Genomic DNA, 19,050 nt, shown 5'->3' with positions numbered 1-19,050 from the left:
TCTCTTCGCGCTTTCCCGCACTGCTGCGTTCTAAAATGCAAATGACACAAAACCCACTAAAAAATTTCTTCAGCTTAACCCAGATACTTCTGGGTTCACTGGAGCTAACCCCGCCCATTTGGAATTTGGGATGGAGAGTTTACGGATGCCACGTTGATTTTTCAGGTAAAAATTCCAACCCGGAATCCAGCAGAGAAATGTTCAGTTTCATTTCGTCTCTTTTGCAATTTGCAGTTGCTTTTCCAAATATTTATTGGATCATAAGTCATGCGAGAGACTCTGTCATCAACAGTTGTTCATCGATCACAGATATACAGACCGTGATCGTGAAAGAGAAAGTTAAGATGATCGTTATAGGTGTGATACCCATTATCGTAAAAGGACAACTTAATTTGCACTAACAGAGTCAGCTGGCCGTGCGGTTTGGGTCGCATAGCTGTGAGCTTGCATTCGGGAGATAGTGGGTTCGAACTCCGCTGTCGGCAGCCCTGAAGATGGTTTTCCGTGGTTTCCCCATTTTCACACCAGGTTGTACCTTAGACAAAGCCATGGTCGATTCCTTCCTACTCTTAGTCCTTTCCTGTCCCATCGTCGCCTGTGTCGGTGCGACGTAAAGCAAGTTATACTTAGCACTCCACGATAATGAAGAAAATCTGAGTCAGGAAACAACAGTTATCACAGCTGTGTTCTCTCTTGATTTTTGCATACAAGGGAAGTACCTTACTTCAAGTTGAAACCATCTACATATCATATAAAGCTTTAGAAACTGATTTTACAATACCACGCGCAATTGGACTTTTCTGTGGACGTTGGTATACAGTGTTAATGAGCAAACGTGGGACTAGTTCCTAATGTGGAAGAACCAATTAACGACCGAGTTAACTACGTGGTAATAGTCACGTAACTCTAAGTTTGCATTCAGGATATAGTAGATTATCGTACTCCATTTTTCCAACTGGCAAATACTAGGACTGTACCATCATTAAAGCCATGACCGCCACTTTCTCAATCCTAACCTTTTCCTATTCTATAGTCGCCGGAAACCCATCTATGTCATGCGACATCAAACAGGTAGCAAATAAATAAATAAGTTTATAATAACTCGTCGCATATCATACTTTGCATAAAACCCTGTGCTATGGAATGTGCTTTCTACTCACGTAGAAGTAAGACTTTCCATTTTCTGTCAATGACCTACCTGTATCCTACGCTCCTTACTTGAAGGTTATCTCCAGTAGCTGGAGCTGGGCCAAGCACTGACAGCGGTGGGTAGGGAATGGTAACTCAGTAGCGAGCTGAAAGGACATCTTGATACTGCAGACTATGTTCAAGCTAGCTTTGCTTTACTATATTAATTAACAGCGATAAACAAACGATTTATAATCAGTTATATCCCGTCCCTAACATCCACGTAGTATAATTTAACCGTAACCAATATGATAAAGATTCGTAAATTCAAGTGATATTCTTTCACATCAAATACATCAGATTTTTTGTATTTGAATAGCATTTTACAAGTTGTATTTCATTCAATAGCTCTTTTTTTATTTAATATGTTCTCTTGGCTCTATGTCCTTGTGTTTCATTTAACTTTTTTTTAATTAGACTGAAATACCTCATTATATTTCTATATGAAAATATTAGACGCTTACGATATTTATATCATTAACATTAATGTTTGTGCCCGCCGTGGCCATGATCGTTATGGCGTTAAGTCTATATAGTCTGACACCGTGGTTAGCCAGTTCGAGTCCCGTTGATAGATAACATTTTCACCATCAGAATGTTGGCCGACAGGTTTAAGAGATCCGGTGATATACAGTATCACCAGATTGCGTGCCTAAAGCCCGGGTTCAGTTCCAAATCTCTCCGCAGTGTTCATACACGACCACGTAGAGAAACGGGATAAGAGTTGGAAACACGAAAATAAAAAAAAAGAGAATCGTACTGTTACTATTTACCCCTGAATGTAAACAGATCGAATCAAAATTAAGTTTATATACTATACAACATAATTGAACTATTCAAACACATTTATTTTTACCTCTACCTCTAAAACTTGGTCTAATCATAGTGCACTTAACGGTTTTATCAAAAATACTGACGTGAATTTTACTTCTGAGTTCTGGATAAACTGCAAGAAAAGTAGAAATAGTTCACAGCAATCCGGTGTCGTACAGAGATTCTTCTTCTTCTTCTACTTCTTCTTCTTCTTATCTGTTTACCCTCCAGGGTCGGTTTTTCCCTCGGACTCAGCGAGGGATCCCACCTCTACCGCCTCAAGGGCAGTGTCCTGGAGCTTCAGACTCTGGGTCGGGGGATAAAACTGGGGAGGATGACTAGTACCTCGCCCAGGCAGCCTCACCTGCTATGCTGAACAGGGGCCTTGCGGGGGGGGGGGATGGGAAGATTGGAAAGGATGGACAAGGAAGAGGGAAGGAAGCGGCCGTGGCCTTAATTTAGGTACCATCCCGGCATTTGCCTGGAGGAGAAGTGGGAAACCACGAAAAACCACTTCCAGGATGGCTGCGGTGGGAATGGAACCCACCTCTACTCAGCTGACCTCCCGAGGCTGAGTGGACCCCGTTCCAGCCTTCGTACCACTTTTCAAATTTCGTGGCAGAGCCGGGAATCGAACCCGGGCCTCCGGGGGTGGCAGCTAAGCACACTAACCACTATACCACAGAGGCGGACTTATTGATTTTCAACAACAGTTAATAATGTTATCCATATTATTCTCACTCTTATTATTATCTGCTTTTATGAATTGGAGGAAGACAGAAGGAAAAGGCCTCGTGTTCCAACACCACTGCCGCCTCGTCGTCAAGTAAGAACTGCGATGGCTGCACACCTACCTCAAATGATGGACAAAGAACAAAAGAATCGATCAAAGCGTAGAAACCAGGGATGCAAGAGTTTAACAAATGTTCAGTATTATTTGCTTCAGTTTACTTATATTTTGTGGTGGTTTATAGTTAAACAGGGGCTGCCTGGCCGAGGCGGTAAAGGTGTGCTTGGTTTGCCCGGAAGGACGTAGGTTTGATTCCCGTCAGGAACTCGAAAAATTAAGAAACGAGATTTCCACTTCCGGATGTGCACATGGCCCTGATGTTCACTCAGCATACACCAAAAATGAGTACCAGGTTAATTCCTGGGGGCAAAGGCGGCCGGGCGCAAAGCTAAGCACTCTAACCCATTAAGTACCGAGGTTATGGATAGTGGAAGCCTTGACCTCCCACTCCTCCCAGGGCCTTCATGGCCTGTACGGAGATGACTTTGCTTTCCTTCGATTATAGTTAAATATGTATGATAAATTTACATATGATACATGTCCATAATTCACCGCTGGATACCGTGGTTCAAATCCCGGTCATTTCATGTGAGATTTGTGTTGGACAAAGCGGAGGCGGAACAGGATTTTCTCCGGGTACTCCGGTTGTCCCTGTCATTTTTCATACCAGCAACACTCTCCATTAACATTTCATTTCAGCTGTCAGTCATTTATCATTGCCCCAGAGGAATGCGACAGGCTTCGGCAGCCGGCACATTTCCTATCCTCACCGCTAGATGGGGGCTTCATTCATTCCATTCCTGACCCGGTAGAATGACTGGAAACAAACTGTGGATTTTCATTTTCACATGTCCATAGTCATTCATGATGTTACAACTTGCCATTTCTAATCATTTTGAATATGCATGATGGATGTTATTATAATTTTTTAATAGTGTTTAATTTGTATGGTTGTTTTAAGTTAAATTTGTATTAAAATTTGTCTGTTATATCTGTCCATTATTACTGGTGTAAAATTGCATGCAAGAGTAAAATAAAAAAATCACGATTGCGTCTCATTTCTCCTCCCTAAATATTATGAATAAACAGCTTTTCCAAGTTGTGCGACGGCAATCATTTCTTTGGGACTGAAAAGTTTAAGAAGTGCTGAAAAGTAATCACTCCGAAGCTACAAACATTTGTCACATTCATTAACTCGTGTCCGTGATAGCAATGCGAAGTTGCATAGTTAGGCAATCTGAGGGACTTTCCAAAGTGAAGTTTATTCCCCACACACATTCCTGAGGGAAAGTATTGAGATCAATTCTCTCACAGTATAATAGAACACCTACACTGATCCTTGATTCAACGGTTACAGACACACCTAACTACATATACAGAAACAGATAAGATACAATGCAATAAAAATAACTCATTGCAGAGACTATAGTTGATTTTTTTGTTTTATTCCAGTTCTATAGTAGGCCTACGATGTAATAACGCTGATGATAGTATATGCTACTACCACAAGGAAAGCATTTCGGCAAATCAAAATTCAATACTACCTCCATTTGGCTTTAACTGTGATATCCAGTTTGGAGTGTAAGATGCCCTTTTCAAAATGTTATTCGATATTTTTTTTAAAAAACTTTAAAAACATGTTCCACGTGAATTAGCAAAATCTTTGGGATTTAGATATCAACTTCAGACTCCACTATCACAATGATAACATTTTCGACACTCGTTGAGTGCTATGATCTGCATAGTCCGAAATAAAGACGATCTTATTCCTTTTATTCTACATGAAACAACAGTCTCTTAAATCACTGTAGTTGAACTTGCCCCCACAGTCAAATACGTTCCCATCATATTATCATTGCTTCAGTTCATGGTTACATGTATCTGGATCATCTGGCCTGTGTACATTGATGTATGTGGAACATACTGTATGTGAGGCGCTGAGCAGATTAAGTGTGCACTAAACATGGAACGAAAAGTGTCTTACTTTAGCTTTGTGAATTATGAATCATGGAGAAGAGCAATGTGAGTCAGGTTTATTGAATTCACACTTCCTTCCTTATCAGGAAAGAAAACCGAGCAAGTATTTTGAGCGATGGGGCTGCGAGTATGCCGGCGAACTTAGCAACTGATCCTTGTTTACGTGTCTGTGCGTTTCCGAGTGCACCCACCCCTTTCCCTTCAGTTGCTCAATCCAACATGTTTTGCAAATGAAAATAATGTGCAAAATTTGCACGACCGTCCAATTACCATAGCTCCTGCAAAACAAAAGGGCATACGTGAAATTATTGATGTATGCCCCTTTGCAGTGGAGCAAGTTTTTCGTCGACACCGAAACTCAGGTATCACAGGAACGACAACAGTGATGACGACATGACTGACTACGAACAAGAGACATAATTCGATTTTTTGTAATAGAAGAAGATTTGGTTGTGAAAGCCTGTGTTCTAGTTTCCTAATTTGATAGTTGCCGAAAGTTGCGCCGCGTCCCGAGGTCAAATCACTCATTTTAACTCGTTGATCATTTCATGGCATTGTCTTGGCAAGTACTGGCATAGAGGTGTCTAAAATCCTATTTACTTGCGTTTAATAAAGAGTAAATATGGCTTTTCTTTTCCCAACTACTTATCTTCCACTCAAATATAAAAAGTTGTCTTCGTAGACTTTAGCTGCATACACCTTGCATTAAGATGAACGGTACACCTTGAGCTAGCTTAGCTCCCAGAGAATTTAGACAACACCGGAAAGAATCCATAAACAGGTCAGGTACCGAAAGTTGCCGCGGCCTGAGTCGAATCACTTATTTCTAACCCACTCAATACCGTAGCCAGTACCGACCGTTGGGGGATGGGGGGGGGGTATAGTTACAAAATGATGATAGAACAGAATGAAGGTAATTAATTGTGCATGTGTGGTGCGCGCATGAAAGACATGTCATTACACGGACACTGATACAAGCGAATTGTGTTGATATTCACACTACAGCGCACTACTAAATCTTACATTAAAATACAGGACAAGAACAATACGATCAAGGTCAACAGTTTTACAGCGACTGGTTTGTTCAGTTTACAATCTAAAATCCAACTTTTCAGCCTTCTTAGAAAATACATTCAATAGATCTGTTGGTTCTACAACTATGTCTCTGAATGTTTATTCAGTTTCTGTGCATTTTCTTTTTTTCCTTTTTTTAAATTTCCATTGGGGGGTTCTAACCCCCAATAACGCCCTTTGGCTACGCCCCTGAACCTACTCATCCTTTCATGGCATTGTCTTTGCAAGTACTGGCACTGGGGTATGTAAAATCCCATTTACTTACATTTTATTATAACGTTAAGAGTACATATGGGCATTCTTTTAACAGCTACTTATCTTCCACTCAAACATATAAATCTTTCTTCATAGACAGCTGCACATATACACCTTGCATTAAGATAAGAATGGGTGCTGACAAGGAAATACGAGTTTTTATTTTATTTTTGCAAGTTTTATCTTCTAGCTTGAGATATACCATCGATAAACTCGAACTATGATGTAGCATTAATTATAACTTTATATCTTCACTAAGTAAAGACTGAGTACTGTAAATTAATTCTCACCACTGTTATCCAACCTTGAGTTCCAATCGATTACAAAACAAAATAAAGTAAGTAGGGCAGAAGTTGTCTGTCACATACAACCTCTTATGGAAACCTGTCTGCTCTCCCATCTGTTATAGTCCTTTTATGGCGCGCTACTAACTAGCCGTCTCCATGTCTTGCTAAATACCTTTACATGGTGCAACTATCTTCTTGAAAACACCCTGAAATAGACAGCAAATCAAAATTTAATACTACCTCCATTTGGCTTTAACTGTGATATCCTGTTTGGAGTGTAAGATGCTCCTTTCAAAATGTTATTAGATTTTAAAAAAGGAACTTTAAGAAAACATGTTCCACGTGAATTAGCAAAATCTTTGGAATTTCGATATCAACTTCAGACTCCACTATCACAATGATAACATTTTCGATAATCCTCGAGTGCGATGACCTACATCGTCCGAAATAACGACGATCTTTCTTTTTTTATTCTACATGAGACAACAGTCTCTTAAATCACAATAGCGGTTCTACAGATCTACACTCGAAGTATAATCACATCTAAGTAGGAATTTGATCTTCAAATCGAACAAGTAAATAGATAGTAAGCAATAAATAGATATAAATATTTTGTATTCCCTTCAAACATATTTTGATTTATGGTAACTTCTCGGATGACTCATATGAAATGCCCGTGGATCATGGCTTTTGGTTAATAGTCACGTAAACTCTTAGCTTGCTTTCCGATGGAATATTCGTACTCATCTTCAAAGATTTGTTCTTGGGAAATAAATTTCAGATATAAAAGAATATTAATTTGGGTACAGTACATCCGAAATAATAGATGAAAAAATGACTAAACAATTTGAAAAAGAAACGTAAATAATTAGTTTTCAGAAGACTGTTCCATCTGATTCAGATAAAAGTCCAGAACAAATAGTAGGAGTGGGGTATACGTACGTAAGTGTTATCAGCTAGACTTCTTAAGTTATTTCCTTCCCAAATTCCCGTAATATACAAATTATGCAAACAAGACATTTTCGCAATGGTCTACACAGCTTTGGTAATATCCTTGTTATCATGTTTTGTAAGAAATCAGAATCTATATGTTTGGAACTGCCTATAGATGGACGAGTTTGCAACCGTCGCTCCAATAATAGAACCAACTGACCAAACTGCATGACCACACTTTGCTCAGCTGGTGACTAGGAGAGATATGGAGTTTCGTATTTCTGAAATGTCTAGTTTCCTTTCCAAATTCAATATACTGCACAGGCGAAATTTCTGAAAAAGAGTAGCTGAATGCACATGACACATAACAAGGCTCAACAAGTTTCTCACAAACATGCTGAAGGGAAATATCCGAAGTCTGAAATGTAGAGGGGCCAAAGGACACATATCCTTAAGAAATGGGTGTCTGTCTACGATAGAAAGTATAAGGGGGTGTACAGTACTTACGAGCTGAAGAGCCTTGTCTTTCTCCTCTAGCTTGGCAATAACCTGGCCGAGTTGTTCACCGGTCTGGTCAAGTTCGTTCTCAATGGTCTGGATCTTCTTCTGCAGGGCGCGGGCTTCCTCCTCAGCCTGTAACAGAACCGCATCTCTTTAGAATCGATATCAACGAGTAATATTCATACGTACATTTCTGACTTATCCCTAAACGTGTCAATGAGTGAAATATACGTTGTACGAACATAAGGATTCCGTTGCTCGTTTTACAACCTTTAAGAAAGGACACTCGATTTCAGTCCAGGAGCAGGTTTGTCATTAAAAGTACATTTACAATTTGAATTCTTTACCGCGTACATTACATACATAAACTGTCAACTCCTTAGCTGAATCAAAGGGTCCCACCCCGATTCCCGGCCGGTCGGGTATTTTAGTCATGCTTGGTTAATTCCTCTGGCTCTTAGATTGGATATTTGTGTTCGTTATAATGCACACCTCTTCATATACAGTCAACACACCACACAATACCAAAAATACATTCTTGATGATGCTTGTTGTTTAAAGGGACCTAACATCTAAGTCATCGGCCTGTGAATACATTACTCCACATAGTGCTGGCGTCAGAAAGAGCATCTGGCCGTAAAACAGATTATGTTGGTAAACCATATCATGACTGTGTTGATAAACACACGTTCGCAAACTTTTTTTCTTTGCAAATTGCTTTACGTCGCACCGACACAGATAGGTCTTATGACGACGATGGGGCTGGAAGGGGCTAGGAGTGGGAAGGAAGCGACCGTGGCCTTAATTAAAGTACAGCCCCAGCATTTGCCTGGTGTGAAAATGGAAAACCATCTTCAGGACTGCCGACAGTGGGGTTCGAACTCGAGATTTGTTACGGTGAAGGAGATGCTCAGAGAAGGTGAGGGGGTTGGCGGCGGTGGCCTATACTAGGAACTGTCCCGGCATTCGCGTTAGTGCAAGAAAATGGAAAACCACTGAAAACCATTCTCGTGACAGCCGACGGTTGGGGCCAGCCGTGAGGTCCAGCCCTGTCCCGTCTCCCGAATTAGTCCGGCTCCATGGCTGAATGGTTAGCGTGCTGGCCTTTGGTTCAAGGAGTCCCGGGTTCGATTCCTGCCTGGTCGGGGATTTTAACCTTAATTGGTTATTTCCGCTGGTTCGGGGACTGGGTGTGTGTGACGTCCTTAAGCAGAAAATGAAACGAAAACAAGGAAAGAATGAGAAGAAAAGAAAATATCGGTAAACATTTTTAAAAAATTTAAAAAGTCTAAAAATATTTTTTTAAAGCAGAGGCGTAGAGCCACGCCTCTACCGTGGCTACCCCTCCTGTGCTGTGCTCGGTTGGCTGGTCAGAGTGCAGAACTGTTGGACTACGGACCAGCCGTGGCCACTTATGGGCCGAGCCCACTCTGCATCTACCGACCCTTCTTTCGGTGTTTCATGGTAGTTTACGTATTTTGGCCCTCTGCGAAGAAACCTCGACTCACAAACTCTGTACAATAAAAACGTGTCATTCGATCATAAATACACTTATGCCACAGTCGCACGTGTTCTTAAATAGAATTGAGGAGCTAAGTGGAATAATGACTTAATGTATACTTAAGGCATTTTTTCCTAATATTGCACAAATAATGTCCCTGGGTGCTCTGTCAACTTAGAAAATATTAATTCAATACGTCCTCCATAGAATGCGTGGTCTGTATTTTAACATCGCAGCTCGCTAATCAGCTATTCCAACAATGACTTATTAAGAAAGACGTTTGGTTTACAGACTATAACGCACAGAGTATGCATTTTTGTTTGATTCTTTTAACATGGATATGTTTTTGGACTGAGGGTTCGTCTGGAATTAGCGTAAGCAATTTAGCGTCGACGGCTTTTATTTTCTTTTGTACAACATACTGTAAATATCATCCACAGTGATTTTGCCAGAAGTTGGTCTTCCTCCATGGTTAGAAACTTGAACAATATGTAAAGAAAAACCTTGAACCTCAATATTTCAGAATCATATTTTTGCAGTTAGTCGTTATTCCAACCAGCTACTCAATTACAGACTTTCATCGTAATTGCTTAAAATGTAAAAGCTCATATGACACGATTGAAACGTAAGCATTCTGTAGAAGTATACTTAGTAAGGAAATTATATAGCATGCAGGAGAAATGCAGCTCTGGTGTTCAGGAAGGTGATATCTGTATCTCGGAAGAGCATAACATTCCTCTGCTCGGAGAAAGCTCTTTCAGATGACTCGTAATTCCTCACACTGGTCGCACCGCACATTCCTGTGCTAGTCTGGAGGTATAACAGTTTATTTCGTGCGGCTATTGCTAGTCTGGGGCAGCCCTTGTAAGGCAGACTCTCTGATGAGGTGAGCAGCGTCTACCGTGTATAGATAGTGTGTGTTAGGTACGGTGAAGGATAGTGTTGTGTGTGGTAGTCTGGGTTGAAAATTAATTAATTCTGGTCTTTAGATTCCGCTCACTAATTCGCTTCGACTCATTCGAAAGAAGTTCACGAATGAAGCTAAGGGTTAATCTATCTCATTATCACCACCATCATCTTACACCCAGACGTGCAGGTCGCCCACAGGCATCAAATAGAAAGACCTGCACCAGGTAAGCCGGACATGTCCTCGGACACTCTCGGCAGGTTTTAAACCATACGCTAAATAAATAAATAAATTAATTAATCATAACATATTATTATTATTATTATTATTATTATTATTATTATTATCATCATCATCATCTCATAGCACGGTTGGCCCCCTGTGGGTGGGGGTGGTAGAATAACACCCACGGTATCCTCTGCCTGTCGTAAGAGGCGACTAAAAGAGGCCCCAGGGGCTCTGAACTGTGGAGCGTGGGTTGGCAACCACGGGGCCCTCAGCTGAGTCCTGGCATTGCTTCCACTTACTTGTGTCAGGCTCCTCACTTTCATCTATCCTTTCTGACCTCCCTTGGTCACCTCTTGTTCTTTTCCGACCCCGACGCTATTAGGTTTGCGAGGGCTAGGGAGTCTTTCATTTTCACGCCCTTCGTGGCCCTTGTCTTCCTTTGGCCGATATCTTCATTTTTCGAAGTGTCGGATCCCTTCCATTTTTCTTTCTGATTAGTCTTATATAGAGGATGGTTGCCCAGTTGTACTTCCTCTTAAAACAATAATCACCACCACCACCACCATCATAGCACGGTTGGAGTCCGGCTCCTTGGCTGAAAGGTCAGTGCAGTGGCTTTCGGTTCGTGTTCAGAGGGACCTGGGCTCAATTTCCTGCCGGATTGGAAATTTTAACTACGTGTTGTTAATTCCTCTGGCACGAGGACTGGGTATTTGTGTTCGTCTTAATACATATACATTCTTCCTCTTTTACCACTTTTCACACCCTGATGAGGTCGCAGATGCGAACTGTGTCGCACTTCCTGACGCCAACCCTATATGGAATAATACCCATTGCTTTAATTACACTTCAGACTTTTTGCTAGTGGTTTTACGTCGCACCGACACAGATAGGTCTTATGGCGACGTTAGGATAGGAACTACCTAGGAGTTGGAAGGAAACGGCCGTGGCCTTAATTAAGGTATAGCACCAGCATTTGCCTGGTGTGAAAATGGGAAACCACAGAAAACCCATCTTCAGGGCTGCCGACAGTGGGATTCGAACCATCTACTGTATCTCCCGGATGCAAGTTCACAGCCGCGCGGCCATCTCGCCCGGTACACTTCAGACTACCCTATATGGTGGGTATATTCACAATTACGTGCTTCTGTTGTGGTTGGTAGTGTAATGTGCACTCTGAACCGAAAGCCACAACGTTGATCATTCAGTCAAGGAGGCAGGCGATGTTATTAGAACAGTTGTAATTTCGTTTGAGAAACTGATGCAAGGTCTTCATGACACAATTTGATATTGCCCATATAGACAAGAGCAGTTGATCATGGTATATACCTAGTAGACTATTTTGACGAGTATTTCATTCTGTGAAAGTATAAATTACTATCCCTAGTATGCAACAGTCCATGAACGAGGTTTCTTCGAAGACTTCTGAGTGGCTTGCCTTTCCGGTGCCTGTTGACGTCAGATTCCCGCTATTTCCGGGATGTTAGGATTGTTCATACAACTTGTGTTCGTTCTGGCACGTGAACAGAAACTCGGAAGACCCTTCATACAGAAAGCTCTGTAATTCTGAGAACTCTATCGCTTAGCATAGATCACTTAATACTTCTAATGCACCACTAGCCTGTTTCTCAAGGTCTCATTACTGTATTATTATTGTTATTATTGAAAATCCACAGCCTGTTTCCAGTCATCTAGCGGCGAGAATAGGAATTGTGCCGGCTGCCGAAGCCTGTCGCACTCCTCTAGGGCAATGATTAATGACTGACAGATGAAATGAAATGATATTGGAGAGTGTTGCTGAAATGAAATATGACAAGGAAAACCGGAGTATCCGGAGAAAAACCTGTCCCATCTCCGCTTTGTCCAGCACAAATCTCACACGGAGTGACCGGGATTTGAAGCACGGAACCCATCGATGAGAGGCCGGCGTGCTGCCGCCTGAGCCACGGAGGCTCTATTATTATTATTATTATTATTATTATTATTATTATTATTATTATTATTATTATTATTATTATTATTATTATTCTGAACTTCTAAAAGACTACTTCTCTCGCCCAACTTAAGTCGAGAGGCGCTCGTTTTCAGTGCTCAAAATTTCAAGTTTGAATTCCAGGACTGAGCAGCACGGTTTGAAATAAAGCCGAGCTCTGCATTCGGGAGGCGGTGGGCTGGTTTCCCATTCTCTTCACTAAGGGAAATGACGAGACAGTTTCTCTTAGAGGCCATGGCCGCCCTCTCCCCCCCCCCCCACCGACCCGCCCCTCAATTTTTCCCGCACCTCAAATCATATCTCATTATCATCATCATCATCATCATCTAGTCTGGCTCCGTGGCTAAACCGGTAGCGTGCTGGTCTTTGCTCCAGAGAGTCCCGGGTTCGATTCCCGGCCGGATCGGGAATGTTATCCTTCATTGGTTAATGGTGTGTGTGTCTTCATAATTAGAATTCATCACAGGTAGGGTCCCAACCTCATAGACGCGCAGGTTGCCTATAGGGTGTCAGCTCGAAAGACCTGCACCAGGCCTCTTCGGAGGTAACACGCCATTATTATTATTATCATCATCATCATCATCATCATCATCATCTAAGCAGGTATTAGGCCAAGAGGTATGTTACGATTTTGATCCTTTGATTAGCCGGGCCTCCAATAGCGCGACATCCTCTGGATTCTTTTCCTTGTCATTATGTTGGTAAGGTCTTTGTAGTTTTCTTCCGGCGGCTTCCTAGGGATTTTAACGGGCTCTACCTTCAGTTCTTTTATCACTTCCTCATTACTCTCGTGGTCCCATAGTGTGCAACTGATTCTCACACCAGCGGTGATTCTGGTTTCGTCTCTTTTTCTTGATAATCAATGCTTCACAGCCGTACAAAAGATCTGGTCAGGCTGGTGTTCTGTACATGTGTAGTCTTGTGTTTCTCTGGACTAAAGACGGTTTCATTACAGAGTTTATGGTACCCATGGTTTTGTAAAATTTTGCGATGTTATTATCGATATCTGTATTGCTATTAAATGATAGGGGATAGCCGAGATAGTTGAAAATATTAGTTCGTTCTGCTGGCTTATTATTCCGTATAATTTTACAGGGAACTCGTTCTTTGTTTTTGTTTCTTCAGCTGATGTTTCCATGTTATATTCTGCAGCTATTCTTTAAGATCATATCACATTTATTATTATTATTATTATTATTATTATTATCAAATAATGTGACGTTTATGTAGAATGTTAATAATGGTTGAAAACTGACTCGTTTCTGAATGGCTGACTTTCAAATGCAGGGGTTGTTGTGGCCGTGTGTTGTGGCGCGGTGATAAAGACTATTGCATGTGGATGTCTTCGGGATTAAGGGCTAATTAACCGAGCTCGATAGCTGCAGTCGCTTAAGTGCGGCCAGTATCCAGTATTCGGGAGATCGTGGGTTCGAACCCCACTGTCGGCAGCCCTGAAGATGGTTTTCCGTGGTTTCCCATTTTCACACCAGGCAAATGCTGGGGCTGTACCTTAATTAAGGCCACGGTCGCTTCCTTCCCACTCCTAGCCCATTCCTCCCTCATCGTCGCCATAAGACCTATCCGTGTCGGTGTGACGTAAAGCAAATAACAAAAAAAAGGGCTAATTATGAAGATTTAATGGTTTTCAGCATCCACTGAGTGTCAATGTTTGCAAGGTCTCTTACCATAACTACGCAAAACAGAGTGTTTATTGGATGAAATGTACTGAACCTTTCAAAAAAACAAGGCGACACATAACTGGGCTCTGTTTCAAACACACACTGCCATAGTGAAAAATCAAGGCTATAATCTAACCAGAGGAAGAGTCTGCCTCCGTAGCGTAATGGTTAGTTTTGTTAGCTGCCGTCCTTGGGAGCCCGGGTTCGATTCCCAGTAGTGCCAGAAATTAAAGAATGGCAGGAGGTCTGCTCACTCAATTGGGGGTGTGCCTGAAAAGAGCTGCACCACCTCAGGATGAGGACACGAGTTTACTTTACCAGGGGAAGAACGTTAGAAATACATTCTAGGGAACACGGAGCTTGGAGCAACGGAAAATATGATTATGAATGTAACCGTTGGTAAATGTTACGCCTGTCATGGTCACAGCAACCGTTACAGTGACGTACCTTCTCCGCCCGCAGGTTGGCATCTCGAGCCTGCTGCTCGCAGAGAAGGGCGCGGTCCATCGCATTGTCCTTCTCCAGCTTCATCGCCTGCATCTTCTTCTTGATTGCGTCCATGGTTGCGGTTGGTGGATATTAACGCTGCAACAAAAAGAGAAGAGATTGTAGAGTATTTTGGAAAATACCTTTCATCACATAAGAAAAACAATATAAACATCTAAGACATTATCGTCAAACAGAACAGGACATACACTATCGCTGAATCATCATTTCTTCGTTTCAGTGCTTCTATAATTAAGTAAAGGACATATAGAAAAGTGAAAAAAAAAAAGAAGACCCGTCTGTATCAAACACAAGTCCTATACATGCTTATCTGGAACTATCCCCTCGGTTTATTTTCTAAAGAAAGGAGATCCTTAGCATACACACATACGATCTGCTAGATACAGTTAGTTCTTCGTGGGGTCCTATTTTGGACAGATCGTTTCACTTCAAATTCCATCCTCTTATTTCGAATAGGCTGTCAATGTATGCTAAATTTTCCCACCAGAACTGACATTTCAGTTCTTGGAGCTGTTCTACAAAATTATTTGTTTGCTGTGCTTTTCTGTAGTTATGTGGGTAGAAACGTCTAAAAGGGGCTTTAATCTTCATAAAACCATCTTATTAGTAGCACGTACTATAGGAAGGTATTGGTGTTCGAAGCATATTGTATCCATATTACCCTCAAAGGAGCCTGGTAATGAAAGCCCACTGGGCAACAATTTTGTTTCATAAGCTACTGTTGATATGGTTATCTTTTGACAGCCCACAATAAAATCATGAACTGTTTACCGCTCTTATAAAAAATATGTTTATACAGTTGTGTACGTAGCTTCGAAATTTGAGTTTCAGATCACGAAATGGGAGCGCATGTTTAAATTAATTTACCCTTAGTTTGCAAAATAACACCATAAATTGATTTTTAAAAACATTTAAATTGAATACATAATCAATAAACGAACTTCCGTGAAAATGATTTCACTCGCGAAATGAGTTTCATCGTCAAGTGCTAATACAGTACAGTTTAAGAGAGGCTGGAGTGCTAGAATGTTGTCATGAAAAGACTGCTTAGTACATCAGTAAATATACTGATACGGAATTCTCACACTGAAGTAGCCTTAAATGCCAACCACCTATATCGGGAATCGATCCCACGACCAACAGCACAGGAGAAAAGTGAGTGTACACAACTGCTCAATGGTTCATTTACAGAATGAAGTATACAGAGCTGTTGACCATGACGTCCCAAATTCCTTACAGGAAGCAACATATACAACATGCCAAGCCGGTGTTCGATCTGTCATATATCCATCCTCACAAAAACTGACCGATGAGCTCAAGAAATAAACAATTGTAAATGAAAAATGGAAGGAAACAGTATCCAACTGGTTTGGGGGCCAGGTTGGAAAACTGTAGAATCCGACTCGGGTAGACAATCCAGTTCTACACTTAGAGAGATATTTGGAATATGGAACCTGTTAAAATAGAATATCATGCAGTTTTCACAACGACAGTGACATAGTGTTAGAGCTCAACCCTATGCTAACGAGAGATAAGATCCTACACTCGTGCGCTACGGAAGTGCGGAAGATAAAGATGTCTTTGATACCGTGATGTCGTGTGCACTGGAGTAGATCTAAGAGGTAGAACCGCCTTCATAAAAGCAAGTGTTTCATATTTGGGTTCAATCTTGACGAACAGAGGACCTAGGATTTCCACAAAATAAGTATTAGCTGAGATTTCACCGGGCGAGTTGGCCGTTCGCGAAGAGGCGCGCGGCTGTGAGCTTGCATCCGGGAGATCGTGGGTTCGAATCCCACTGTCGGCAGCCCTGAAGATGGTCTCTCAGGCCAGGAGATGTGTTACGGTGAAGGTGATACTCGGAGAAGGTGAGGGGGTTGGCGGTCGTGGTCTGTACTAGGAACTGTCCCGGCATTCGCCGTAATGCAGGAGAATGGAAAACCACGGACAACCATTCTCAGGACAGAGAACGGTGGGGACCAGCCCCTCTCCGTCTCCCGAATACAGTGGTGTAAAGGTACAGTAGAGCCGTGGCCACCTCTCCTCCGCTCGGTTGGTCGGTCGGAGTGAAGAGCTGTCGGACCACGGACCAGCTGTGGCCTCTTATAGGCTGAAGCCTACTCTGCAACCACTGACCCCCGGGATAATGCTATTCGTTCAGAATAGGGTAGACTGACCAACGATCAAAATGATCTTTTCAATTGTTTTAAATGGATAACTTATTGCGTGCCTTTTACACACATGAAGACGGGAATCAACAGTCAGCCTTCGCTTGTTTGTTTGTTTGTTTGTTTGTTTGTTTGTTTGTTTGTTTGTTTGTTTGTTTGTTTGGGGAACAAGTATCCTACGCATCTGGAGAACTGGAATGATTCAGGTGCGGGTGCGAGTCCCATAGTCCCAAATTATTCTTATTTAAAAATGACTGCTTAAGAGAAGATATACCACAGAGTCATTTATAAATATATACACAAGCAAAGTTCCGACAAAAAAAGTGTGTGGCGACGCAACGAACGAACTTAGATTATTTCGTCTTCGTCGGATGCTCTGCTTAATGGTTTGGACGGTGGGACACTGGCTTTCTGAGCCCAAGATAGCAGGTCCTATCCCAGCTAAGTCCGGTAGCATTTGAAGATGCTCAAATACGCCGACCTCGTGTTGGTAGATTTACTGGCACGCAAAATAACTGGAATAACATTACGGGACCCTGGAAGTCTTCGAAAACGTAAAACCAAAGCACGTCTGGTCGAGCTATCCAAGCATAGCCGTTCAGTAGAAGTTGCAGGCTTCTGGTCCTTATTTACTCTTTGCTTCTGACTGCAGTAAAAAACTTATCTTATGTGGTCACTTCTAGCCTGATATTGGTCGTAAGTCATAGAGCCTGATGTATAGTAGGCTACAGTTTCAAGTGAAATGAAACGACTGCAATTGATAAATTACCATTGCCAAAAGCTTCTCATTATTCTCTGGTATCTGATGTGCTGACTGTGCAGTCAGGTTCAAGAGCTCAAGAATTCGGAGTGCACCATCAAATTAAAGTTTATTCTCCAAGAATTGCGATACTCGTTGATCAAAAATAACGACCCAGGACTACCACAACCAACACACACGTTATTGCTGTAACAGTCATCACGAAACGAACTCTCAAACGCTCTGGTCACAAGCACAAAACTTACATGCACTACACATACACTCAACTCGCACACATATACTGAATACTGAAGTACACAGTTAAGCAATATCGGGCGTGGTCACCCATGGATGGGTGACCAACCCACACACATATTGTTTCACTAAAACTTAACTGATGTATGAATATTATGAAACTGTTCCGCACAAATCAGATTAGACAGTTTCTTCTTGCTAGGGGTTTTACGTCGCACCGACACAGATAGGTCTTATGGCGACGATAGGACAGGAAAGGCCTAGGAGTTGGAAGGAAGCGACCGTGGCCTTATTTAAGGTACAGCCCCAGCATTTGCCTGGTGTGAAAATGGGAAACCACGGAAAACCATCTTCAGGGCTGCCGATAGTGGGATTCGAACCTACTATCTCCCGGATGCAAGCTCACAGCCGCGCGCCTCTACGCGCACGGCCAACTCGCCCGGTGATTAGACAGTTTAAGGGTTCCACTGTACACTTCGAATATTCAGTAATCGGGAGATAGTGGGTTCGAGCCCTACTGTCGGCAGCCCTGAAGATGGTTTTCGTGGTTTCCCATGTTCACACCAGGCAAATGCCGGGGCTGTACCTTAATTAAGGCCACGGCCGCTTCCTTCTACTTCCTAGACCTTTCCTATCCCATCGTCGCCATAAGACATATCTGTGTCGGTGCGACGTTAAGCAGAAAAAAAAAACACTTCGAATATCTTCTCTAACGAGAGCCAGAAAATGTTGGTTGATATATCGTGTATATTTTAAGGGCGTTACACAGTTGCTAATTTGTGGCTGTTGAAAATACAGATCAGTGGTAGAGTGTCGACCTCCGGATCCCAAGACAGCGGGTTCAAACTCGGCAGAAGTAGTCGGATTTTTGAACGGTGGAAAAAAGTCCATTCGACATTCCATGTCGCACGATGTCGGCATGTAAAAGATCTCTGGAGACACATTTGGTGTTTTACCTGACAAAATTCATTAACTCTCAGCCACAGACGCCCAAGAGAGATTCGGTTTACTTTATCTGCCATCTAGTAGGCCTAGAGTAAAACGGAACGTCGAAATTGACGAGCAGACAGCCAGATGGCGTCAAATTAAAATGTCTGTGCATGGTAGCTGAGGCCATACGATTAATAATAATAAATGTTAATGTTTGACGTCCCACTAACTACTTTTACTGTTTCTGGAATTTTGTCCCGCGGGAGTTCTTTTACGTGCCGGAAAATCTACCATCACGGGGCTGTCGTATTTGAGCACCTTCAAA

General features: G+C 42.1%; 1 protein-coding gene across 7 annotated transcripts in view; it reads right to left on the bottom strand.

The window, feature by feature from the left end:
- Tm1 (tropomyosin 1) overlaps window positions 1-19,050 on the bottom strand; it is a 114,260-nt gene that overhangs the window by 72,674 nt on the left and 22,536 nt on the right. For all 7 annotated transcript variants that reach the window (XR_010858580.2, XR_010858581.2, XM_067137149.2 and 4 more), the window contains exons 2-3: window positions 14,574-14,711; window positions 7,825-7,950 (exon numbers count right to left, since the gene is read on the bottom strand). Coding sequence is in view for 5 of the 7 variants with exons in the window: in XM_067137149.2 (XP_066993250.1) it covers window positions 7,825-7,950; window positions 14,574-14,687 (240 nt within the window). In the remaining 2 variants the exon portion in view is untranslated. The remainder of the gene's footprint in view (window positions 1-7,824; window positions 7,951-14,573; window positions 14,712-19,050) is intronic.

The sequence above is a fragment of the Anabrus simplex genome, chromosome 1 (assembly GCF_040414725.1).
Source record: "Anabrus simplex isolate iqAnaSimp1 chromosome 1, ASM4041472v1, whole genome shotgun sequence".
Classification (NCBI taxonomy): Eukaryota; Metazoa; Arthropoda; class Insecta; order Orthoptera; family Tettigoniidae; genus Anabrus; species Anabrus simplex.
The sequence above is the reverse complement of the archived record's forward strand: the minus strand, read 5'-3'. Positions and strand labels throughout refer to the sequence as shown.